The sequence below is a fragment of the Bombina bombina genome, chromosome 3, assembly GCF_027579735.1.
Source record: "Bombina bombina isolate aBomBom1 chromosome 3, aBomBom1.pri, whole genome shotgun sequence".
In the NCBI taxonomy this organism is placed as follows: domain Eukaryota; kingdom Metazoa; phylum Chordata; class Amphibia; order Anura; family Bombinatoridae; genus Bombina; species Bombina bombina.
The window spans coordinates 559,803,540-559,831,255 of NC_069501.1; the positions used below are offsets into that span (position 1 = coordinate 559,803,540).

The window sequence follows — 27,716 nt, forward strand, 5'->3', positions numbered from 1 at the left end:
TTGACGCAAAAAAAGTCAAAAAATGACGCAACTTCCGGCGACACGTATGACGCCGGAAACAGAAAAAAAATTTTGCGCCAAAAATGACGCAATAAAATGAAGCATTTTCAGCCCCCGCGAGCCTAACAGCCCACAGGGAAAAAGTCAAATTGATTAAGGTAAGAAAAAATGATTGATTCAAATGCATTATCCCAAATATGAAACTGACTGTCTGAAAATAAGGAATGTTGAACATCCTGAGTCAAGGCAAATAAATGTTTGAATACATATATTTAGAACTTTAAAAAAAAAGTGCCTAACCATAGCTTAGAGTGTCACAGAAAATAAGCTTACTTACTTACCCCAGGACACTCATCTACATGTTGTAGAAAGCCAAACCAGTACTGAAACGAAAATCAGCAGAGGTAATGGTATATATATATAAGAGTATATCGTCGATCTGAAAAGGGAGGTAAGAGATGAATCTCTACGACCGATAACAGAGAACCTATGAAATAGACCCCGTAGAAGGAGATCATTGCATTCAAATAGGCAATACTCTCCTCACATCCCTCTGACATTCACTGCACGCTGAGAGGAAAACCGGGCTCCAACCTGCTGCGGAGCGCATATCAACGCAGAATCTAGCACAAACTTACTTCACCACCTCCATAGGAGGCAAAGTTTGTAAAACTGATTTGTGGGTGTGGTGAGGGGTGTATTTATAGGCATTTTAAGGTTTGGGAAACTTTGCCCCTCCTGGTAGGAATGTATATCCCATACGTCACTAGCTCATGGACTCTTGCTAATTACATGAAAGAAAACTGAAATTATAAGCAGAAGAATCAAACTGAAACAGCTGCCTGAAGTACTATTCTACCAAAAACTGCTTCTGAAGAGAAAACATCAAAATGGTAGAATTTAGTAAAAGTATGCAAAGAAGACCAAGTCGTTGCTTTGCAAATCTGATCAACAGAAGCTTCATTCTTAAAAGCCCAGGAAGTAGAAACTGACCTAGTAGAATGAGCCGTAATCCTCTGAGGCGGGGATTAACCGACTCCAAATAAGCATGATGAATCAAAAGCTTTAACCAAGATGCCAAAGAAATGGCAGAAGCCTTCTGACTTTTTCCTAAAACCAGAAAAGATAACAAATAGACTAGAAGTCTTTCTGAAATCTTAGTAGCTTCAACATAATATTTCAAAGCTCTTACCACATCCAAAGAATGTAAGGAACTTTCCAAAGAATTCTTAGGATTAGGACACAAGGAAGGGACAATAATTCCTCTACTAATGTTGTAAGAATTCACAACTTTAGGTAAAAATTTAAATGAAGACAGCAAAACCGCCTTATCCTGATGAAAAATCAGAAAAGGAGACACAAGAAAGAGCAGATAATTCAGAAACTCTTCTAGCAAAAGAGATGGCCAAAAGGAACAATACTTTCCATGAAAGTAATTTAATGTCCAAAGAATGCATAGGCTCACACGGAGCCTGTAAAGCCCTCAGAACCAAATTAATACTCCAAGGAGGAGAAATTGGCTTAATGACAGGCTTGATACGAACCAAAGCCTGAACAAAACAATGAATATCAGGAAGATTAGCAATATTTCTGTGAAACAGCACAGAAAGAGCAGAGATTTGTCCTTTCAAGGAACTTGCAGACAAAACCTTATCCAAACCATCCTGAAGAAACTGTAAAATCCTAGGAATTCTAAAAGAATGCCAAGAGAATTTATGAGAAGAGCATCATGAGATGTAAGTCTTCCAAAAGTCGATAATAAATCTTTCTAGACACAGATTTACGAGCCTGCGACATAGTATTAATTACTGAGTCAGAGAAACCTCTATGACTAAGCACTAAGCGTTTAATTTCCATACCATCAAATTTAATAATTTGAGTTCCTGACTGAAAAAACGAACCTTAAGATATAAGGTCTGGCCTTAATGGAAGTGACCAAGGTTGGCAACTGGACATCCGAACAAGAACCATATACCAAAACCTAAGCGGCCATGCTGGAGCCACCAGCAGCACAAACGATTGCTCCATGATGATTTTGAAAATCACTCTTAAAAGAAGAACCAGAGGCGGAAAAATATAGTCAGGTTGATAACTCCAAGGAAGTGTCAATGCATACACTGCTTCCGCCTGAGGATCCCCGGACCTGGATAGGTACCTGGGAAGTTTCTTGTTTAGATGAGATGCCATCAGATCTATTTCTGGAAGCCCCCACATCTGAACAATTTGAAAAAACACATCTGGGTGAAGAGACCATTCTCCCGGATGTAAAGCTTGATTAACAGAGATAATCCGCTTCCCAATTGTCTGTACCTGGGATATGGACCGCAGAAATTAGACAGGAGCTGGATTTAGCCCAAGCAAGTATCCGAGATACTTCTTTCACAGCCTAAGGACCGAGAGTCCCACCCTGATGATTGACATACGCCACAGTTGTGACATTGTCTGTCTGAAAACCAATAAACGTCTCTCTCTTCAAAAAGAAGCAAAACTGAAGAACTCTGAGAAACGCACAGAGTTCCAAAATATTGAATGGTAATCTCGCCTCTTGAGATTTCCAAACCACTTGTGCTGACAGAGATCCCCAGACAGCCTCCCAACATAAAAGACTCGCCCCGCGAGCCTAACAGCCCGCAATTTAGAAAGAAAGTCAACTGAAAAATTTCAGGTAAGAAACATTCATTTTTTTTTTTTTCATTTTTTTTTTTCTCTTATGCATTTCCCAAAAAATGAAACTGACAGTCTGTAAGAAGGAAATATACTGATTAACCTGAATCATGGCAAATATAAGTATAAAACATATATTTAGAACTTTACATATAAAGTGCCAAACCATAGCTGAGAGTGTCATAAATAAAAGGAAATATACTTACCAAAAGACACTCATCTACATAAAGTAGATAGCCAAACCAGTACTGAAACGAGAATCAGTAGAGGTAATGGTATATAAGAGTATATCGTCGATCTGAAAAGGGAGGTAGGAGAAGAATCTCTACGACCGAAAACAGAGAACCTATGAAATAGACCCCCGATAGGATGACCATTGCATTCAATAGGTAATACTCCCTTCACATCCCTCTGTCATTCACTGCACTCTGAGAGGAAACCGGGCTTCAGCATGCTGCAAAGCGCATATCAACGTAGAAATCTAGCACAAACTTACTTCACCACCTCCATAGGAGGCAAAGTTTGTAAAAACTGAATTGTGGGTGTAGTGGGGGGTGTATTTATAGGCATTTTGAAGTTTGGGAAACTTTGCCCCTCCTGGTAGGAATGTATATCCCATACGTCACTAGCTCATGGACTCTTGCCAATTACATGAAAGAAATTAGCGCTACACTTGGAATCTAGGCCTTAATTAGTGATAACTGTGCTAATATGTTGTCAACTCAAATTGGTGAAATATTTACAGATATTTTTAAATTAGGCCGCCAGCAATCTTCCAAGCAAACTTATTATAGTATAACTATATTCTAATCTAGTAGGAAATTGCACAATAGTCTTATCAATAACAAAATTATGCTTACCTGATAAATTATTTTCCTCCATAACATATGGGATATATTTCCTGCCACTAGGAGGAGGTCAAGTACACATACAAGAGCTTTAAAACCCTCCCACCCCCCATCTCTCCCTAGTTTTACGTATAGTCGAGAAAAAAATAGGAAAGAAAGGTAGGAAAGGCAAAGCATGATCTAGAGAGATGTCATTACAACTGTCGTCCATAAAGCGGACGAGGCCTGTGGACCATCATCATTCTGAAATTTATTAGGTAAGCATAAATTTTGTTTTCTTTTTCAGAAAAGGATGATGGTCCACAGTCCTCCATAACATATAGGATTAATACTACCCCCTGAAAGCTCCAATATTGTTACTCACCCCTTTCTGGGACTGGCGGACACAACAAAAAAAAAGGAAATTTATGCTTACCTGATAAATTTATTTCTTTTTCGATACGATGAGTCCACGGATTTCATCCTTACTTGTGGGATTACGCCTCCTGGTCAGCAGGAGGAAGCAAAGAGCTCCACAGCAGAGCTGTATAAATAGCTCCTCCCTTCCCTCCCAACCCAGTCATTCGACCAAAGTTAGGAAGAGAAAGGAAAAGCCAAGGAGCAGAGGTGTCTGAAGTTTAAATTTTTTTTAATAACCTGTCTCATAGAACAGGGCGGGTCGTGGACTCATCGTATCGAAAAAGAAATAAATTTATCAGGTAAGCATAAATTTCCTTTTCTTTTTCAAGATACGATGAGTCCACGGATTTCATCCTTACTTGTGGGATACAATACCAAAGCTATAGTACACGGATGAAACGGGAGGGACAAGACAGGAAACCTAAACGGAAGGCACCACTGCTTGAAGAATTTGTCTCCCAAAAACAGCCTCAATTGAGGCAAAAGTATCAAATTTGAAAATTTGGAAAAAGAGTGAAGAGAAGACCAAGATGCAGCCTTGCAAATCTGTTCTACAGAAACTTCATTTTTGAATGACCACAAGGAAGCAACAGCCCTAGCGGAATGAGCAGCTACGCTTTCAGGAGGTTGCCGTCCAGCAGTCTCATATGCAAAGCGGATGAGACTCCTCAACCAAAAAGAAAATTACAAACAGAGAAGAAGACTGAAGAAAGCCTTTATTTGCTTGCAAGGAGAACTCCAAAGCAAATTATGTAACAGACGCTCCTTCTTAGAAGAAGGATCAGGACACAAGGAAGGAACAACAATTTCCTGATTAATATTTTTATTTGAAACAACCTTAGGAAGAAAACCAGGTTTGGTACGTAACACTACCTTATCCGACTGAAAAACAAGATAAGGAAATTAACATTGTAATGCCGAAAGCTCAGATACTCTGCGAGCAGAAGAAAAAGCAACCAAAAAAAAAAAAGAAAGAAAAAAAAGGTGCAAACGGAACCCCTTGAAGAACTTTAAGAACTAAATTCAAACTCCAAGGAGTAACAATTGATCGAAACACAGGCCTGATTCTAGTCAGAGCCTGACAAAAAGATTGAACATCTGGAACATCTGCCAGACGCTCGTGTAACGAAATAGATAAGGCAGAAATCTGTCCCTTTATGGAACTTGCTGACAACCCTTTCTCCAATCCTGCTTGGAGAAAAGACAAAATTCTGGGAATCCAACCCTACTCCATGAGTAGCCCTTGGATTCGCACCAATAAAGATATTTACGCCATATTTATGGCAAATCTTTCTAGTAATATGCTGACGTGCCTGAATCAGAGTACCTATGACCGAATCAGAAAACCCTCGCTGAGATAAAATTAAGCGTTCAATCTGCAATCAGTTAGCTGCAGAGAAACTAGATTCGGATGATGGAAGGGTCCCTGAATGAGAAGGTCTTTCCTCAATGGAAGCTTCCACGGTGGCTGAGATGACAAATCCACCAGATCGTCATACCAAGTCCTGCGAGGTCACGCAGGAGCGATGAGGATCACCAAAGCCCTCTCCTGTTTGACTCAAGCAATCACCCGGGAAAAGAGAGCAAATGGAGGGAACATATAAGCTAGGCTGAAAGACTAAGGCACTGCCAAGGCATCTATCAGCTCGGCCTGGGGATCCCTGGACCTGGACCCGTATCGCGGAAGCTTGGCATTCTGACAAGAAGCCATAAGATCCAACTCCGGCCTGCCCCCACTGAGAATCAGATTGGCAAAAACCTCCGGATGAAGTTCCCATTCTCCCGGATGAAATGTCTCTCTGGGATGTGGATCGCCGACAAATAACAAGAGTGAGAGTCCGTCCACTAAATTATCTTGGCTACTTCTGTCATCGCCAAAGAACTCCTTGTTCCTCCCTGATGATAGATGAAAGCTACAGTCGCAATGTTATCTGACTGGAATCTGATGAAATTAGCCAAAGCCAACTGAGGCCAAGCTTGAAGCGTATTGAATACTGCACTCAACTCTAGGATACTGATGGGAAGGAGAGACTCTGTTCGAGTCCATACACCCTAGGCCCTCAGGGAGTTCCAGACAGCTCCCCATCCTACCAGGCTGGCATCCGTAGTCACAGTCACCCATGAGGGTCCGCGAAGGCATGTCCCCTGGGATAGATGATCCAGCGACAACCACCATAGAAGAGAGCCCCTTGTCTTCTAATCTAGCTTTATGTGAGGAGACAAATTTGTATAATCTCCATCCCACTGTCTGAGCATGTTCAGTTGAAGAGGCCTGAGATGAAACCGAGCAAACGGAATGATGTCCATTGCCGCTACCATCAATCCAATTACCTCCATGCACTGAGCCACCGACGGTCGAGGATTGGTCAGAAGGGCTCGGTATGTGTTCAGAATCTTTAATTTTCTGACCTCCGTCAAAAAGATTTTCATGGATAGAGAGTTGATTAGAGTTCCCAAGAAAAGAACCCTTGCCTGTGGAACTAGCAAACTCTTTTCCAGATTTACCTTCCATCCATGAGTCCTCAGGAAGGATAGAACAATGTCGGTATGAGACTTTGCCGATTGAGAAGACGACGCCTGGATCAGAATATCGTCCAGAGAAGGCGCCACTGCAATGCCCCGCGGTCTTAGAACCGCCAGCAGAAACCCCAGAACTTTTGTGAAAATTTTGGGTGCCGTGGCCAAACCGAAAGGCAGAGCCACAAACTGAAAATATTTGTCCAGAAAGGCAAACCTCAGGAACTTGTGAAGATCTCTGTGGATAGGAACATGAAGATATGCATCCTTTAAATTCACGGCAGTCATAAATTGACCCTCCTGGATCAATAGAAGAATGGTATGAATAGTTACCATCTTGAAAAATGGAACTCTGAGAAACTTGTTTAGACTCTTGAGATCTAAGATAGGTCTGTAAGTTCCCTCTCTTTTGGGACTATGAACAGATTTAATTAAAACCCATGTCCCTGTTCCTGAATTGGAACGGGACAAATTACTCACATGGAGGAAAGGTTTCATACACAGCGTAAGAACGCCTCTCTCTTTATCTGGTCTACAGACAATCGAGAAAGAAGAAACCTTCCTCCGGGGAAGAATTTTTGAATTCCAGCTTGTATCCCTGAGACACTATTTCTAATGCCCAGGGATCCTGAACATCTCTATCCAAGCCTGGATGAAAAAAAGACAGTCTGCCCCTACTAGATCTAGTCCCGGATCGGAGGCCAACCCTCCATGCCGACTTGGGAGCAGCAGCAGGCGTCTTGGGTTGGTTAACCTTGTTCCAAGACTGGTCTGGTCCCCAGGTAAATTTGGCATGCGAACAGTTACCTTCCTGTGTGGAAGAAAAGGAAAGGGGGGTTCCCTTAAAGTTTCGAAAGGCACGAAAATTACTCTGTTGCCCCCTCTGTTTGGATTTCATATCCCGAGGGAGGGAATGACTCTTACCTCCCGAGAAGACAGAAATAATATCCTTCAAGTCAGGCCAGAACAGGGTCCTCCCCTTGTAAGGAATAGCCAAAAGCTTAGATGTAGATGACACATCCGTAGACCAAAATTTCAAGCATAAGGCTCTGCATGCTAAGACGGAAAATCCTGAACTCTTAGCCGCCATTTGCAAGAAAGTATAGAGCTTTAAGTCCTTTTATATCTTAAAGTAAACTCTATTGTTGTGTTTGCTTCTGGTCCATCCTAAGTCACAAAGGATGAATGCACCCAGGGAACAGAACTTCCACCCTCAGTAATGGCCTAATAAAAATGAGCCTTACTGTCACTTTACTGTTAAAAATGAGACCATTTACTTTATTGTACAAAAGCAAATGATATTCGGGTGCAAAATTGCATAACGTAGTCATCCGTCAGAAATGTACATGCTAATTTGGGCGCCTGCCAATCTAAGGATGTAGGCGAGGCGCCAGTAAAAGGACTAAAAGTGTTACTGACTCTTTATCTTAAACAGTAACAAGATATTTGACTGAGCAGAAAAAAACTTAGGTTAACAAAAAGTTTATTTCAAGCACAGCTATTAGCTAAAGTGTACAGAGACTGAAAACCCCCCTTTTGTGCCATCTTTCACTTTAAATAAACTTGTCACCAGTAATTTATCTGCACTAAATATTTGCAAAGTGTTAGAATGCTGCTTAAAGCATCTAATTCTGAAAGTATGTCTCTTAAAACATGGGGAACAGAACAATCTGACGGGAACAATCCAATTAGAATGGTAATCTAGCTATTAACAGACATTGCTATGTACAATAAAAAAGCAATGACTAGAGCCACAATTCCCTTTGTAAGGAACCGCAGAGCACTGCATGTGGGACATGAAAAGTCTTTGGCATGTATTGACCAGTGGCATGTACTGACCAGCAATTTATAGCAGAAGAAGGAGCATTTATAATAAAAATTAACACACCACACAAACGTTACCGTTTCTTTAAATTTTAAAGTAACATTCTCCTTTGTGTTTTTTAAGCAATTTCTGTGCATATGTACATAACACTTGAGGGAAACATTAGGCAATGTTTGCCCTCTCAAACCCTTATGTAAGATATCTTTACAACTTAACTGGACTAGGGAAGAGATGAGCAGTTGCAATAATCTTTTAAAGAGCAACTTCTTTACTCAAGTTTGTGTGTCCAGGCAAAACAAGAGGTAGATAAAAAGAAACCTCTATACAAGGTGTGACTCGGCTGAAAACGCTGAAATTGAAGAGCCAACTGACACCAAGCCTTTTCCGATAACCGGAAACATGTTACAAAACAATATGGTTATCCCTTGATCCTTCCGAGAACCGGAAGTTTAAGCAGAAAAGTGCAACTAAACTGGCGCCAAACAGACTCTGCCCCTCGTGGGCGTGTGAAAATGTATCTTCCGTTCACCATATTTTCAGTTACCGGGATAAGCAACAACAGGGCAATCTACCTCTTAGGTAGTATAAAGATCACCCTGGATTTAACACGCCAGTCTAAACACACAGTTTACACATATTGAACGTTACTGTTTCTTGCCTCCACAAACACAGTACCCTGACAAGCTCCGCCCTCCGTGGGCGTTGCAATAGTAACCTCCCGGCCGTTCAGCCATTGCTATGGGAGAGATAACTAATTGAGCAGTCATACTGCATGGCCCATGTAAGCACATACAATTACCCCCACACAGAGCCACAGTCTTTCAAAACATTGAATCCCTTGACACAAATATTAAAAAGGGAATTCCCCTCACACGGAGCTCGAGCATCACAGCTCATAAGAAATCTCCCGGTCGGACCGCCAGAAGGAGAGTCACAAATAGCCCCAGTGCCTTCCATACCGACCAAGCAACCCCTAGCACGCTAGGAGACATATTGCAGCAACCCCTATAAGGAGCCCATTATCACAGGAGGGTCAGTATAGAAAATAAAGTGCTCTAACTTATTCTGAGTTTTCTTCCCCCAGAATTTTTTTTTTTAGCACTTACCTGAAATGCTGTGCGACAGCATGGCCGTCCAGCAGGTTTTCAGAGGTCCTCTCCCTCCCCTAGCTCTGTGGACAAAGATCAGCCTGAGTTAAAAGAGCTTAGGCTATCTGAATTAGGGCAGCAAATATGTATAGGAGACGCAGTGAGAATTATGTCCCACCAGTTCCTATTGCTCTAAAGCCACCAAATGCTTCTCTTTTTACTGAAGAGACTGATCTGGTCTAGGCTACACCCTAGCACAAAGTGGCACTCAGTGGCACCACTTAAAAAATAATAAATACTTGATTGAATAATCTTTACTAACACAGGTAAAGAGAATGACTGGGTTGGGAGGGAAGGGAGGAGCTATTTATACAGCTCTGCTGTGGAGCTCTTTGCCTCCTCCTGCTGACCAGGAGGCGTAATCCCACAAGTAAGGATGGAATCCGTGGACTCATCGTATCTTGAAAAAGATATCTGGTTAGAATCTGTAAAAGATCAGGCCCCCACTGTTGCAGGTGAAATCTAGTCACAGAGGCTCCAGACAGCCCGGGAACACAAAAGGGGGCGGGGCTACAGCCAGGAGTAAAGCCAGTGACTTGACAATAATAAAAAAGTAGTTTTGAATGTTTAAAAGTAAAATAAAGTGCACCAAGCATAATAACCCTAAAACCCCTGATAAAATATGTACCCCAAACTACCTGGAGCCTGCACTATATAGAACTGCATAATACATGAAGCTATTGCAAGTTCTCTTAAAGGGCCATACACATAATTTTGTAAAGTGGTCAAAAAATGATCCCAAAAGCTGCCAGAAGGTTAAAAAGGGTCATATGTGTCCCTAATAGTATTCCCAAATGCTAGCAGAACTCTTAGGGACATGATATGGAGAAAACATTGTGCCATGAGGGGAGTAGGTTAAGTCCCCTGGCTATGCTGAACCTGTGTCAGAGTACATACAAATAGCCTCTGGGCTGTGCCTGTGCTGTATAAATGCACTTACCTTACACAGCACCCCTCCACTGTTTTACCAGGCATGTCAATGTTAAAACAGCTGCAGCAGTATCCAGTAGAGAGCTCATCCAGTGCAGGTATCTAGTACCGCAGAGGATTGCAGTAGGAAATACCAGAGTCCCTTACGGGGAGGCTAGGGACGAGTCCCTGTGACACCTGAGGGTAGTTATGGCTGAAGTCCATTAGGGAAATGCTGTGCACATAACAGGGTATTCCTGTGTCCCTGTATCATTCAGCTGCAGTGAAGAGTCTTTTCCATCTTCTTTGTAAATTATACTCCCCATAGACTTTGGGTCTCACATAGGTCTGAGCTCCCAATTTGTAATCCATAAGCAAGTAGCTAGAACAACCTCTATTCTCAACCATCTCCTATGAGGCCAAGAACAAAACTAGAGATATGGGAGGTGGGAGGGTTTTAAAGCTCTTGTATGAGTTCTTGACCACCTCCTTGTGGCAGGAACTATATCCCATATGTTATGGAGAACTGTGGACCATCATCATTTTATGAAACAAATAAGCACTTTTCATAATGCTTATCCATTCTGATAGATATTTAAAAAAAAAGATACAATCTCAGCCACAATAGGATTAATTGTGTACCTTTGGATACTAAACATATTGGGTTTACAATGGATTTACAAAGTCACAATAGCAAGTTGACAGAAGATGTCACAGTCCTATATTCATCAATAAAACATAAAAATAGATTAGAGGCAGCACGTTTTTTTTCTGAAGATTATGAACACATTATCTCAGACTCGCCAGAAACACCAGTTATGAAGCAGCGGTCTAAAGGCCGCTGCTCCATAACCCTGTCCGCCTGCTCTGAGCAGGCGGACAGGAATCGCCAGAATTCAACCCGATCGAGTACGATCAGGTTGATTGACACCGCCATGCTGATAACATGCATAGAGTGCTTCCTACAGTAAGTGCTCCTTTTAAAAGGGATGCTCACACTAAACTTACAAAATATCTGTTGAACATAAGATGAGGCAAACACTGCTCTCCATTGGTTAGAAATTGTATTCGGAAATAATAAAAATGTAATTGTTTCAAAAGAGAAGTGCATTAATACTATTCTACGCCATAAGGGAAGAGATGAATGCGTAAATTCTGTAAATGCGTAAACGCTTTGTAATTCTGAAGTACAGTATTTTGACAATTCTGTTTGCAAACAAGGATATAAAAGGTTTGAATGCAGAATTTATCTCATCTATTGGGAATATGTTAGATATTCCATTTGCAAACAAGGATACCCAAAAAGGCTTGTTACTACAATTTGATTTAAACAATTGTTAGAAGTAACAATTATATACATATTATATACTATACATATTCCCATTATACATATATGGTTGATAATCTAGTTCCTAAATTCCCATTTAGTTTTTTAGTGTGAATATCTTTATTGTTGTGTGATTTGTCTGATATAATATTAGATACACTAATTGTAAGCAATATTATTATGTACACCATTTTCATATTATCACGTTGTGTTACCATGCTTTGTGCTAAACAGGTTTTGTATGTTAAAATTAGGAGGTATTTCTTTAAAAGAGTCTTGATTGGTGCAAAACATTTAGCCAATCATAGTCTAGTGCAGTGCTTCTCAACTGTGGTCCCCAAGTACCCCAAACAGGCCAGGTTTTCATTATAGCTAAAGCAGTGCACAGGTAAAGGAATCAGCTAATCAGTAACCATGGTTACTAACCTGCTCACACCCATCAGCTGATTACTTCAGCTGTGCTCTAGTTCAGTTATAATGAAAACCTGGACTGTTGGGGAGAAACATTAGTCTAGCGGAAACTCCTGATTCTCTTGTCCCTTGCATTTTAGGTGTTTAAATAAAATATTGCTTTTAACAGAATGTGGAGTGCCAGCATAAGGCTTTTTCCATGTTGCCACCAGCATATTGCCAGAGCACCCAATATAAATTCTTTCATACTGATAAAATATTGGACTGTTTAAAGGGACAGTAAAGTGAAAATTAAACATAAATGGATCCTTTGTATCATTTGCTAAAGAGCAATCCACCATCCTTATTTATAAAAGTGCTATTTTTTTTACATTTCACAAATGTATTAAAAAGGGACAAAATTATTTAAATGACCAGCATTCCAGGTAAAGTCATATAAATAACCTTCAAGAACAGTCAGGATTACACCGTACTACCCATGTGTCCAATCTGACAGATCAGGAAGAGCATAAAATTGAATTCACGGGTTAATCTAATTAATTTTATGTAAAATAGTATTCAAAGGGACAGTAAAGTCCAAATTAAAGTTTCACAATTCAGATAGGGCATGTCATTTTAAACAACTTTCCAATTCTACTATTATCATCAAATTTCTCTTGGTATTTTTGTTAAAGGCTAAAACTAGGTAGGCTCATAGGCTTATTTCTAAAACTCTGCAGTCCACCTCTTATTTCACAGTCTGGCTGTGAAAAGCTAATAACGTGTACTGTTTGTTCATGTGTGCCATATAGATAACATTGTGCTCACTCCCAGGGAGTTATTTAAGAGCCTGCATTGATTGCCTGAAATGCAAGTCTGTCAAAAAATCTGAGATAAGGAGACGTCTGCAGAAGCTTAGAAACAAGGTAATCATAGAGGTAAAAAGTATATAAATATAACATTGTTTGTTATGCAAAACGGTGGAATGGTAAATTAAGGGATTGGCTATCTTTTTAAACAATAATATGTTTGATGTTGACTGTCCCTTGCTGCAAATTTTATCAGGTTAACAAATAAAACTACTTCTTAATTTGTGAGGGACTGTGCTTTTAAGAAATGTATGTATCTATAAATATATATGATTTTTTAAAGTGAATGTAAATTTTGATGATAAAGTGCCTGGTTTTTAAAAATTTGATTAAAAACAGGGGCACTTTAATTCATCAAAATTTACATTTCACTCGTGTTGTGAAAATACTTACCTTTTAATCTTGACAGCCACTGCATCGCTTTCTCCGCCCGTCACAAAGCCTCTTCCTGGGTCTAAAATGAGTAATCCGGCATCCTCAAATCACAGCGTTGAATCAGACACTGATTCCCCCGGAGGGGAAGTCGTGATTGGAGGATGACCGATCCGTCATTTCTGACGTAGGAAGAGGCTTGCAACGAGCTGGAGCGGCTGTCAAGATTAAAAGGTAAGTATTTTCACAACACAAGTGAAATGTACATTTTGATGAATTAAAGTGCCCCTGTTTTTAATCCAATTTTTAAAAAACGGGCACTTAATCATCAAAATTTACATTCACTTTAAGGTAGACAATGCATTTGTTACTTTATTTGCGTTTGACCAAATATATAAGTGAAAACCCACATGGGATCTTGATCATTATGTACTGTATATGAGCTTATACAGGCTATAGGTAAAAATATTTTAGATGCTTGTGCATTAAAATGTAAATGAATGCACAAAATTAAGACAATAAAAATTAGATACCTTAATAGTCTCCCGTGGCTTTTGCACTCTGTCTTGCACTTTCTCTTCCTTCATCTCTGATTTTGCAGGTACTTCCTCTGCTTTGTGGTCTGCAGGCAGTCTGGCTACTACAGGCTGTATCACGTGACTGGGGGTGATGACAGGGGCAGAAACAGGACGATGGCTACGCTCCGGGGTATTCACAGCAGCTGTAAAATATCAAGATAGAATGTCAAGAGAAAACGGAAACATCGAGAACCCCCCCCTGAAATTATGAGTATGTAGTAGGCATAAGCGGAGCGTCACCTCACAGGCAGCGTTATCATGTCATACCGTCAGCAGTATAACTGATATGGTTTTGTACACTTATATTCTGTATGTATACTTTAACTACTGTTTATATTACTTCTAAGTGAATTCCATTGTTTGCTTCAGTTATATGTGGTGATTCCATTTGACTGCTTTTGGGCCAGACATCCTGCCCGATTTTATTACCCTCACCCTTACCCCCACCATGTGTTAAACTCTCTCTCTCTCCCCTCTTCACTACAGAAAGCTTTTAAACTAAGAAAAGCTATCTGTAGGGAGGAGAGGAGAGATCTATTGGATTTTAATGTATTTTTTTTTAAAGAAAAGGTTTTGCATTTTTTCGTGGGTAGATCTCGTTGAGCTGTTCATTTGAAAAGTAGATCCCAACACAAAAAAGTGTGGGCACCCCTGGTCTAGTCCAAGCTTCCAGCCAATTAATGTCACAGTGCTATAGGTAATATCATTTAGGTGGTTTGGTAGTCCCTTTATTTATAGGCAGTGAGTGTTTATACTTTTAAAGTCATTTCTCAGATATCAGGTAATCCTTCCAATAACATTGGTAAATATTATCTCTATTTAATCTGTCCATGCAGATCATTACATATAACCTCTCCATATTGTCTGGCAAGTTATAGTTTAGCCTTTTTTATTTGGCTTTATGTATATATTAAATGTCTGTACATTTAAATTTTTTCCCTTTAATATTCAAACTGCTTGGATATTCTTCATAGACAGGTATCAACCTCTGTGTTGGACTATGCCTACAGATGTCTTTGGCAGTGGTAATTCTACAGGGGCTCCATGAACTCATTCATTACTGTTGCCCATGAATGTACAAAGTAGTGACTGTTTTACATGTCTACAGGTCTACAAACAGCAAGGCATGGGATGATGAAGATGAATTTATTAAAAGCAGAAGATTAGAAGCCACAACAGTTCACCCTGCACACTTGATGTTAAGCTTTGTGGTTAACATTTTGCACCACCTATTCTTTTTGTTTAGAAGCTACCCTAGTCTTGGACAATTGAAAAAAATAAATCACATCCATAAACAAACAGAAGAGAAATTAACCATTCTATATTTTTTCTTAATTTATCTTTTCATCTGAAAACCAATTTACACGTGCACCAATGTGTATTCATATGTTTATATTATTTTATGCATAAAGTGTAGTCATATTTAGTGTCACCAAAAGAAAAGAACAAATTCTTTAGCCACATTCAGCAAATGCCCACACCACTAAAAGCTTATTATGAAAGAAGCAGAGCATTTAGTGCACGATACCCAGACAGCTAAATTATACTTCCCCAAAACTTGCATGCAGGTGAGTTAGGTTTTTAATTATTTCACTTGCTTTTTATTTTTAGAACAGCACACTAAAAATGATTTAAATAACACAAAATAATAGAAAACACTTCTAGATATATTTGTGCCTTATTAACCTCAAATGAGATTCTGAGTTGAAAACTGTTTTTATCAAACAGCTCAGTAGTTTGCAAAACAGCATATGCCTGATGTATTTTATTGGTGCCGATAAAGAAGTAACATTTGCACGAGACAACCAGAAGCTACGGTTTGCAGGCAGTGTTCTATTCTTATTTAGACAGCTCCTTATTAAAGGCCCTTAACAGTAAATAGTTAATCAGTTTACCAGTCCATGCATAGGCAAGATCAAATTAAAGGGACAGTAAAGTGAAATTTAAACAGTTAGGACTCTAATACAGCATGCGATTTTAAACAACTTTTCAATATACTTCTATAATCAAATTAGTTTTGTTGTTTTGGTGTCCTTTGTTGAAAAGTAAGATATGCCGATAGGAGCATGCACATATATGGCAGTAGTGTCTGCAACAATGCTTTGCTATAAACATTGTTGCAAACACTGCAGCAAGATGGCTAAAGACATGTGCACGCTCCTGAGATAACAAAAGAACTAAGCAAAATTGACAACAGAAGCAAATTGGCAAGTTATTTAAAATGGTATACTCTGTCCAGTACATTTAAGTTTAATTTACCATTTGTGTTACAGCAGAGTTGACATTACAACATTGACAGGTGAAGTGGAACAAACATGGTATCATAATTATTTGCTTTTCCAATTTAATCTGTTATCCGACTCATGGTTTTGCAGAGCAAGTGTTAATAAGGTAAGCTGCAAAATCAGCCATCACACACTGGTACCTGGCTGTTCAGTCCCCTTATAGTCTGTGCAGACCTGTTCATCGCCACCTATTTGCCTCTCCGTCTCTGGCTTGAGATCAGCCTTGTCATTGTTTTCCAAAACGATCTCCTCTGAAAACAAGTTTTTGACAGAAAGTTCTGCATGTCATAGATTTCAGTCTGACATCTGAGAACTCCCCTGATTTAATACCAATGAATTATTTTATCAATTAGAAGAAAGACACCTCTGCTAAAAAAAAAAAAAAAAATCCCCTCTACGGTGTGGTTTTTATTTATACCCTGTCATTCTTGTCTTTAAATAAATCTTCCATTAAGTCACAAATGGAAAGAGAAAAAGTAGGGCACTTAACAATGCAGTAGATAGAGAGGTTGGGAGCTACGGATAGGTCTCTGAAATAAAAGCATTTAGTAATTTAATTTACTTAAGTTATGCACATAACACAATAACTACCAATTAGGATGTCAAGATCATAAAAAAAAACATTTGAACTAAACCATATCCAGAGCTGTGTTCTATCAAAATAAATTAATCAAATTAGTTTATTAAACACATTCTGCCAAGAATTTTTTTACTGTACACATAAACAAAATTATATCTTTTATAAGCAATCAATAAACAGCAAATAACCTATTTGAGCAGGAGGTGGGTGGGCAGCCCAGTGGCGAGAAGGGGGAGGGAGTGGGATGGGCCCTACACTGCAGGAAAATAAAATGAAGAGAGAGGGAGGGATGGGGAGTTACACTACAGAAAAAATGTGGCGTGGGGGGCCCTAGCTAGTGGTCGCCGGAGGGGGAAGGTGGTGGGACCACTACACTACAATAAAATAACAAAAATAAATAAAAACTATATATGTATAAAGTACTGGCAGACAACTGCCAGTACTAAATATGGCCACCATTAGTTGGAAAGGCAAGGTTAGAGAGCTATTTAGTGGGATCAGGGAGGTGGGAGGGTTGAGGAGGATGACTACACTGAAGAGGAAAATAAATAAATAAATAATAAAATAAATTGCATACTGGCAGGCTGTCTGCCAGTACGTAAGATGGTGGTGACCAGTGGGGGGTGAGGGAGGGAAGAGAGCTTTTTGAGAGGGATCAGGGGGGTGGGAGGTATCAGCTGGGAGGGTAATCTCTACCCTACAGCTAAAATTAACCTTACAACTACCTGATTAACCCCTTCACTGGGCCAGATTACGAGTGGCGCACTATTTAACGCATCCGCTAGAGCGTTAACTGTGCTATAAGTAAGCTTGTCTGTTTGCACTCGTATTATGAGCTAACTGTTTTTGCTCTTACGCTAACCCCTACAAGAGCAAAAAGACACAGTTAGAATATCGCTTGCGCATTCACTGATTCCCCCATAGAAGGCAACAGAGAAAAATAAGTGGGCGAAAAACCTAACAGACTACTCGCGCGCAAACAAGATCGCATATTGTCAGGTGCGCTAACCCGACATGAAAATAACAAAATTTATGCTTACCTGATAAATTCATTTCTCCTGTAGTGTGGTCAGTCCATGGGTCATCATTACTTCTGGGATATTATCTCCTCCCCTACAGGAAGTGCAAGAGGATTCACCCAGCAGAGCTGCTATATAGCTCCTCCCCCCTACGTCACCTCCAGTCATTCGACCAAAGGGCCAACGAGAAAGGAGAAGCCGAAGGGTGTAGTGGTGACTGGAGTATAATCCAAAAAATTTTTTGGCCTGCCATAAAAAACAGGGCGGGCCGTGGACTGACCACACTACAGGAGAAATGAATTTATCAGGTAAGCATAAATTTTGTTTTCTCCTGTTAAGTGTGGTCAGTCCACGGGTCATCATTACTTCTGGGATACCAATACCAAAGCAAAAGTACACGGATGACGGGAGGGACAGGCAGGCTCTTTATACGGAGGGAACCACTGCCTGAAGAACCTTTCTCCCAAAAACAGCCTCCGAAGAAGCAAAAGTGTCAAATTTGTAAAATTTGGAAAAAGTATGAAGAGAAGACCAAGTTGCAGCCTTGCAAATCTGTTCAACAGAAGCCTCATTCTTAAAGGCCCAAGTGGAAGCCACAGCTCTAGTAGAATGAGCTGTAATTCTTTCAGGAGGCTGCTGTCCAGCAGTCTCATAGGCTAATCGTATTATGCTACGAAGCCAAAAAGAGAGAGAGGTAGCCGAAGCTTTTTGACCTCTCCTCTGACCAGAATAAACGACAAACAGGGAAGACGTTTGACGAAAATCCTTAGTTGCCTGTAGATAAAATTTCAGGGCACGGACTACATCTAGATTGTGTAGCAGACGTTCCTTCTTCGAGGAAGGATTAGGACACAGAGATGGAACAACAATCTCTTGATTGATATTCCTGTAAGTGACCACCTTAGGTAGGAACCCAGGTTTAGTACGCAGAACTACCTTGTCTGAATGAAAAATCAGATAAGGAGAATCACAATGTAAGGCAGATAACTCAGAAACTCTTCGAGCCGAGGAAATAGCCATTAAAAACAAAACTTTCCAAGATAACAACTTGATATCAATGGAATGAAGGGGTTCAAACGGAACACCCTGTAAAACATTAAGAACTAAGTTCAAACTCCATGGCGGAGCAACAGTTTTAAACACAGGCTTGATCCTAGCTAAAGCCTGACAAAAAGCTTGAACGTCCGGAACTTCTGACAGACGTTTGTGTAAAAGAATGGACAGAGCTGAAATCTGTCCCTTTAAAGAACTAGCAGTTAACCCCTTTTCTAAACCTTCTTGTAGAAAAGACAATATCCTTGGAATCCTAACCTTACTCCATGAGTAACTCTTGGATTCGCACCAATATAAGTATTTACGCCATATTTTATGGTAAATCCTTCTGGTAACAGGCTTCCTAGCCTGTATTAAGGTATCAATAACTGGCTCAGAAAAACCACGTTTTGATAAAATCAAGCGTTCAATTTCCAAGCAGTCAGCTTCAGAGAAGTTAGATTTTGATGTTTGAATGGACCCTGGATCAGAAGGTCCTGTTTCAGAGGTAGAGACCAAGGCGGACAGGATGACATGTCCACTAGATCTGCATACCAAGTCCTGCGTGGCCATGCAGGTGCTATTAGAATCACTGATGCTCTCTCCTGTTTGATTCTGGCAATCAATCGAGGAAGCATCGGGAAGGGTGGAAACACATAAGCCATCCCGAAGGTCCAAGGTGCTGTCAAAGCATCTATCAGAACCGCTCCCAGATCCCTGGATCTGGACCCGTAGCGAGGAAGCTTGGCGTTCTGACGAGACGCCATGAGATCTATCTCTGGTTTGCCCCAACGTCGAAGTATCTGGGCAAAGACCTCCGGATGAAGTTCCCACTCCCCCGGATGAAAAGTCTGACGACTTAAGAAATCCGCCTCCCAGTTCTCCACTCCCGGGATGTGGATTGCAGACAGGTGGCAAGAGTGAGACTCTGCCCAGCGAATTATCTTTGATACTTCCATCATTGCTAGGGAGCTTCTTGTCCCTCCCTGATGGTTGATGTAAGCTACAGTCGTGATGTTGTCTGACTGAAACCTGATGAACCCCCGAGTTGTTAACTGGGGCCAAGCCAGAAGGGCATTGAGAACTGCTCTCAATTCCAGAATGTTTATTGGAAGGAGACTCTCCTCCTGATTCCATAGTCCCTGAGCCTTCAGAGAATTCCAGACAGCACCCCAACCTAGAAGGCTGGCGTCTGTTGTTACAATTGTCCAGTCTGGCCTGCTGAATGGCATTCCCCTGGACAGGTGTGGCCGATAAAGCCACCATAGAAGAGAATTTCTGGTCTCTTGATTCAGATTCAGAGTGGGGGACAAATCTGAGTAATCCCCATTCCACTGACTTAGCATGCACAATTGCAGCGGTCTGAGATGTAGGCGTGCAAAAGGTACTATGTCCATTGCCGCTACCATTAAGCCGATCACCTCCATGCATTGAGCTACTGACGGGTGTTGAATGGAATGAAGGACCCGGCATGCATTTTGAAGCTTTGTTAACCTGTCTTCTGTCAGGTAAATCTTCATTTCTACAGAATCTATCAGAGTCCCCAAGAAGGGAACTCTTGTGAGTGGAAAGAGAGAACTCTTCTTTTCGTTCACCTTCCATCCATGCGACCTTAGAAATGCCAGTACTAACTCTGTATGAGACTTGGCAGTTTGAAAGCTTGAAGCTTGTATCAGAATGTCGTCTAGGTACGGAGCTACCGAAATTCCTCGCGGTCTTAGTACCGCCAAAAGAGTACCCAGAACCTTTGTGAAGATTCTTGGAGCTGTAGCCAATCCGAATGGAAGAGCTACAAACTGGTAATGCCTGTCTAGAAAGGCAAACCTTAGATACCGGTAATGATTTCTGTGAATCGGTATGTGAAGGTAAGCATCCTTTAAATCCACTGTGGTCATGTACTGACCCTCTTGGATCATGGGCAAAATTGTTCGAATCGTTTCCATCTTGAACGATGGAACTCTTAGGAATTTGTTTAGGATCTTTAAATCCAAGATTGGCCTGAAAGTTCCCTCTTTTTTGGGAACTACAAACAGATTTGAGTAAAACCCTTGTCCTTGTTCCGACCGCGGAACTGGATGGACCACTCCCATTAATAAAAGATCTTGTACGCAGCGTAGGAACGCTTCTTTCTTTATTTGGTTTGTTGACAACCTTGACAGATGAAATCTCCCTCTTGGGGGAGAGGATTTGAAGTCCAGAAGGTATCCCTGAGATATGATCTCTAACGCCCAGGGATCCTGAACATCTCTTGCCCAAGCCTGGGCGAAGAGAGAAAGTCTGCCCCCTACTAGATCCGGTCCCGGATCGGGGGCCCTCGATTCATGCTGTCTTAGGGGCAGCAGCAGGTTTCCTGGCCTGCTTGCCTTTGTTCCAGGACTGGTTAGGTTTCCAGCCTTGTCTGTAGCGAGCAACAGCTCCTTCCTGTTTTGGTGCAGAGGAAGTTGATGCTGTTCCTGCTTTGAAATTACGAAAGGAACGAAAATTAGACTGTCTAGCCCTAGGTTTGGCTTTGTCCTGAGGCAGGGCATGGCCTTTACCTCCTGTAATGTCAGCGATAATCTCTTTCAACCCGGGCCCGAATAAGGTTTGCCCTTTGAAAGGTATATTAAGCAATTTAGATTTAGAAGTAACATCAGCTGACCAGGATTTTAGCCACAGTGCTCTGCGTGCCTGAATGGCAAATCCGGAATTCTTAGCCGTAAGTTTAGTTAAATGTACTACGGCATCTGAAATAAATGAGTTAGCTAACTTAAGGGCTTTAAGTTTGTCTGTAATCTCATCTAGTGTAGATGATTGAAGTGTCTCTTCCAGAGACTCAAACCAAAATGCTGCTGCAGCCGTGACAGGCGCAATACATGCAAGAGGTTGCAATATAAAACCTTGTTGAACAAACATTTTCTTAAGGTAACCCTCTAATTTTTTATCCATTGGATCTGAAAAGGCACAGCTATCCTCCACCGGGATAGTGGTACGCTTAGCTAAAGTAGAAACTGCTCCCTCCACCTTAGGGACCGTTTGCCATAAGTCCCGTGTGGTGGCGTCTATTGGAAACATTTTTCTAAATATCGGAGGGGGTGAGAACGGCACACCGGGCCTATCCCACTCCTTAGTAACAATTTCAGTAAGTCTCTTAGGTATAGGAAAAACATCAGTACTCGCCGGTACCGCAAAATATTTATCCAACCTACACATTTTCTCTGGTATTGCAACTGTGTTACAATCATTCAGAGCCGCTAACACCTCCCCTAGTAATACACGGAGGTTTTCCAGCTTAAATTTAAAATTTGAAATATCTGAATCCAATCTATTTGGATCAGAACCGTCACCCACAGAATGAAGTTCTCCGTCCTCATGTTCTGCCGCCTGTGACGCAGTGTCTGACATGGCCCTAATATTATCAGCGCACTCTGTTCTCACCCCAGAGTGATCACGCTTGCCTCTAAGTTCTGGTAATTTAGCCAAAACTTCAGTCATAACAGTAGCCATATCCTGTAATGTGATTTGAAATGGCCGCCCAGATGTACTCGGCGCTACAATATCACGCACCTCCCGAGCGGGAGATGCAGGTACTGACACGTGAGGCGAGTTAGTCGGCATAACTCTCCCCTCGTTGTCTGGTGAAATATGTTCAATTTGTACAGATTGACTTTTATTTAAAGTAGCATCAATACAGTTAGTACATAAACTTCTATTGGGCTCCACTTTGGCATTAGCACATATAGCACATGTATCTTCCTCTGAATCAGACATGTTTAACACACTAGCAATTAACTAGCAACTTGGAAATGCTTTTTCAAGTAATTTACAATAATATGAAAACGAACTGTGCCTATAAGAAGCACAGAAAAAATTATGACAGTTGAAAATAATTAAGTTATAGCATCAATCTTTGTCAGAAATATACAATTTTAGCAAAGGATTGTTCCCATTAGCAAAGGATAACTAACCCAGGCAGCATAAAAAATACACAAATAAACGTTTTTTATCACAGTCAACTACAATCTTCACAGCTCTGCTGTGATGATTACCTCCCTCAAAAAAAGGCTTTGGAGATCCCTGAGTTCTGTAGAGATGAACCGGATCATGCAGGAAGAAAATGAACCTCTGACTGAGTTTTTTGATGCGTAGTAAAAGCGCCAAAAATGGCCCCTCCCCCTCACACATAACAGTGAGAGAGATCAGTGAACTGCTTTAATTTAAACAAAACTATTGCCAAGTGGAAAAAATAGTGCCCAAAACATTTTTTCACCCAGTACCTCAGAGAAATAAACGTTTTTACATGCCAGCAAAAAAACGTTTAACCTCAATAAATTAATTGTTATTTAAAACCTATTGCAAGTCCCTGCAAATTAGGTTAAGTCTATGCATACAGTATAAATCCAGTGAAGTACCATTCCCCAGAATACTGAAGTGTAAAATATACATACATGACAGCCTGATACCAGCTACATCTACTGCATTTAAGGCTGAGTTTACATTATAACGGTATGGCAGGATTTTCTCATCAATTCCATGTCAGAAAATAACAAACTGCTACATACCTCTTTGCAGATTAATCTGCCCGCTGTCCCCTGATCTGAAGTTTACCTCTCCTCAGATGGCCGAGAAACAGCAATATGATCTTAACTACTCCGGCTAAAATCATAGAAAAAACTCAGGTAGATTCTTCTTCAAATTCTACCAGAGAATGAATAACACACTCCGGTGCTATTATAAAATAACAAACTTTTGATTGAAGGTAATAAACTAATTAAATCACCACAGTCCTCTCACACATCCTATCTATTCGTTGGGTGCAAGAGAATGACTGGAGGTGACGTAGGGGGGAGGAGCTATATAGCAGCTCTGCTGGGTGAATCCTCTTGCACTTCCTGTAGGGGAGGAGATAATATCCCAGAAGTAATGATGACCCGTGGACTGACCACACTTAACAGGAGAAATTAATATTTCACATTCCAATGTTCTTCAAATATAAGAATATGTTCTATTTATTCATAAATACATATTTCTACATATATCTGATGATTTTTGGTACCAATATATATATATACCTATATATATATAGATAAAAAAATTATATATAGGTCTAGATATATATAGGAATATCTATTTAGAAATGGTATGTGCAGAACATTGGAATGTATATTATTTACAGTAAATACATAGTTAGGACCTTCAATAACTGTGTTTAACCTCTGCAAAGGGTTTAAACACATAGCTAAAGTCAGTTCCTTAGCAGCAATGCACTGAACACATCTCGTAAGCCAATGATAAGAGACAACTGTGTGCAGCCACCAATCACCATTGCTGCTGCTGACAATATGTTCATGTGCTTTTCAACCAAATATACCAAGAGATTGATATATGCTTCATAACAGGTGGCAAAGTGGGTCTGATGACTGCTGCTTCTTAACTCTCCGGGTGCAAGTTCACTCATGCGAGCCTGCAGTCAGAACCTATGATAAATTTGTCCCTTAGTGTAACAATAGCAATCACAACCTAACCCTGTTAGATAAATACCTTAACAAATTTATGTTCCACACTGCCTTGTTTACAAAGGCTTTTTATTGTATGTTTTATATCTATCCCTAATGGTCCTCCGCAAAGAGAGGATGGGCAGCTTAAAGGAATATTAAAGGGACATTATACACTAGATTTTTCTTTGCAAAAATGTTTTGTAGATAATCCATTTATACATCTTTTTTTTTTTAATGTATAGTTTTGCTTATTTAAAAAAAAAATTGTGCTGATTTTCAGACTCCTAACCAAGCCCCAAAGTTTTAGGAGAATACTGATGTATACCTACTCAAGCTTGCTCCTGTTTGTGTAAATGGTCTTTTCATAAGCAGGGGAAGGGGTGTGTCTGCTATTTCCCACTTGCAGTGGGTGTTCCAGCTAATCTTTTTAACAGTGCTAAACTGTGAGCTTCTAAGTAAGTTTTTAAACGTTTTTAGACTGGATTTTTAGATCAGTATGTCTGCATATTATTCTTTATAGTAGTGTCTAGTACATGCAGTTATATGAAAATTGGTGTATACTGTCCCTTTAAACAGTAAATACATGCTAGACATAATGATTGATGTATTAAAAGCAAAGATAACCCTTAGAATAATATGTAGATGTATTTTTACTATTATATTAGTTGTTATACATTGAAGATATGTGTAAAGGATTAGTTTCTATAAAGCAATGGGCACCTCCATGTTTAAACTTAAGTTTCCCCCTTATCTAGCACTGCTAAGCTAGGGACAGATATAAAAACATACAAAAAAAGTTTGTTAGATAAATACTTTAACAATGTGTACCATGCAGCCTTGTTTTCCCAGTTGTTTAATTGCCTGTTTTGTATCTGTCTCTACTTGTTCTCAGCAGTAAAGATAGATAAAAGGGGGGGGGGGGAGCAGTTTCAAAATGTCGGCACCCTTTACTTTGTAGAAATCATTAAATCACAGGAAAAGAGGACAAAATAAATAATGAAAGTATATTTGTTTTTAACTAACCATAATTAAACGCATATTGAAAAACCTAAAAATGACGAGCTCTGCTGCAGCTTAAAGAACGTTACATAGTACTTGTACTTTACAAATGGATACACAGCTGACTAATCCAACATCTATTGAGAAAGTATCAATAAAGTCACCTACCAAGCATCAGTGGGTGTCGGCATTCACCAACATACATTTAACCATTCAGCTTGACTGAGAAAAAGTATTTATAAAATATGTTTGCAGAGAAAGCAATTGAGTTTCTTTGTAAGTTCGTCACATAAGATGGATTTGTTTATTTGTTTAAATCAAGCTTAAAAAGTAACAATGGCAAAATACAGTGGAGAATCAAACTTTTAACAACTTTTCACATTCTTGATGTGTGCTTCCATAGGCTCCAATGCAGGTCAGAGACAGCATCAGAACCTAAGCGCAGGAAAGTGAGTAAATCGCGCAGCGAGTGCAGCAAATTTAAATATATATGTATATTATATATGCATATATATTTATATGTTAATATGTGTATATACACATATTAACCCATAAATATATACGTATATAAGCATATACATATATATATACATATATATTTACTGGGAGCACACAGTTCCCATAGACCGCAATGTAAAGGCCAACTTTACCCCCAAAATACTGCCTAGTACAATTTTTTATTAAAAAATAAAGATGCTGCTATATTTTTTTTTTTTTTATAAAATACAATACACTGTATTTTGGGGGCATTTGGGGCACATTTATAAAATTAACCAGAGATCTGATCTCTAGTTAATTTTAAAAGTGATAATGGCTGATTGTCGCGTTCCCACAAACGGGCAAATTTAGCGCTACACTGGTAATCTAGCCCTAAATATTTTTAAGAATGAGAGATCTTTTTCTTTAATTATCAACTTCTCTAATTTAGTTGACATAAATCACTGTCTTTTGTAGACCCATTTGCACATTTTACTTAACTGGGTCACAGTATTTTATGTAAAATATATATTGTTGCACACATATTATTTGTCTCCTTAAACTGTAGAAGAGAGTGTCTTATTTTTATTTTATTTATATATTTAATTGTTATAACCAATAATAAATTTAGGAAATGTGGAAAATATGATTTAAAAAATAATTAATACAAGGTAAACTCTAAACACTACAAGAATGTGGTTTAGTAGCTTTAGTAATATTTACAAACTTGCTGTTTGCAAAGCTCAGCTGAATATTGAAGACAACTTGACATCCTTTATTATTAGAATTTCAGGAATAAATTGGGTCACCTAAGGTGAAGGTTCCAAAGTTAGAAAGCAGAAAGAAATGAAGCCAGAAATATAGAAGTATCAGCCTGGACGAAGGGACAAACCTCAGACAGAACTCATTATACCTGTGTGAGAGGTAGTAGATGGTACTGTTTGCTTTGGTTCCTCTAACTCAAACACCTCCACTTCCTTGTCTCCATCTTCCAAGGCTCTTAACTCAACTGAAGTATTCCCTCGCTTTGCTGAGGAAACCGGGTACAAGTTAGAAACAATCTAAACGTAGCGCAATGATTTACTTTTTGCCACAAGGAATTAATCAAAACAAGGCACAGCTAAAGGAATAATGCTTAAAGTAAAAGTAAGTCCTACTGTTTTACAAACGCTAGGATTTACTATTGAAACAAATAAAGGGCACTTTCATTCATGAAGTATAAGATACTTCAGGTAGAAAGCTCCTTTATTTGATTCAATTGATCGTCGTTTTCAGGTGCTACAGCAGCCCACGGCTAAAACATTTTTTGATGTTTTGACCTCTTAGCCAATAACTGTGCGGTAAATCCGGCTTGACACCCATGGGAGCCGGATTTACCGCACTGCTATTGGCTAAGAGGTGAAAACGTCACCTCTTAGCCAACATTTTTTTTAGCCGTGCTCCGCTGTAGGAGCTAAGAGCGGCGATCAATTGAATCAAATAAAGGAGCTTTCTACATGAAGTATCTTATACTTCATGAATGAAAGTCCCCTTTATTTGTTTCAATAGTAAATCCTAGCGTTTGTAAAACGCTAGGACTTACTTTCACTTTAAAGGGACAGTCTACAATATAATTTTTATTGTTTTAAAAGATATATAATCCCTTTATTACCAATTTACCAGTTTTGCATAACCAACAGTTATATTAATATACTTTTTACCTCTGAGATTACCTTGTATCTAAGCATCTTCTGACAGCCCCCTGATCACATGACTTTGTATTTATTATCTATTCACTTGCATTTGGTACTGTGTTGTGCTAAATCTTAAATAACTCCTCGGGTGTTAACACAATGATATCTATATGGCCCACATGAACTAGCAGTCTCCTGTTGTGAAAAGCAAATATAAAAGCATGTGATTAAGAGGCTGTCTATAGTGGCTTAGAATCAAATTTTCCAGTCACCGAGTATCTTTTTAAAAGACCTTTACTTTCTTAGGCAGGGTCAAACCTGCAAACCA

General features: G+C 39.7%; 1 protein-coding gene across 6 annotated transcripts in view; it reads right to left on the reverse strand.

Moving 5' to 3' along the window:
• EPB41 (erythrocyte membrane protein band 4.1) overlaps positions 1–27,716 on the reverse strand; it is a 392,405-nt gene that overhangs the window by 151,614 nt on the left and 213,075 nt on the right. For 3 of the 6 annotated variants that reach the window (XM_053707087.1, XM_053707084.1, XM_053707085.1), the window contains exons 12-14: positions 26,629–26,745; positions 16,272–16,382; positions 13,802–13,989 (exon numbers count right to left, since the gene is read on the reverse strand). In XM_053707087.1, the coding sequence (XP_053563062.1) occupies positions 13,802–13,989; positions 16,272–16,382; positions 26,629–26,745 (416 nt within the window). The remainder of the gene's footprint in view (positions 1–13,801; positions 13,990–16,271; positions 16,383–26,628; positions 26,746–27,716) is intronic. The other 3 variants (XM_053707090.1, XM_053707089.1, XM_053707088.1) reach the window with 2 other exon arrangements.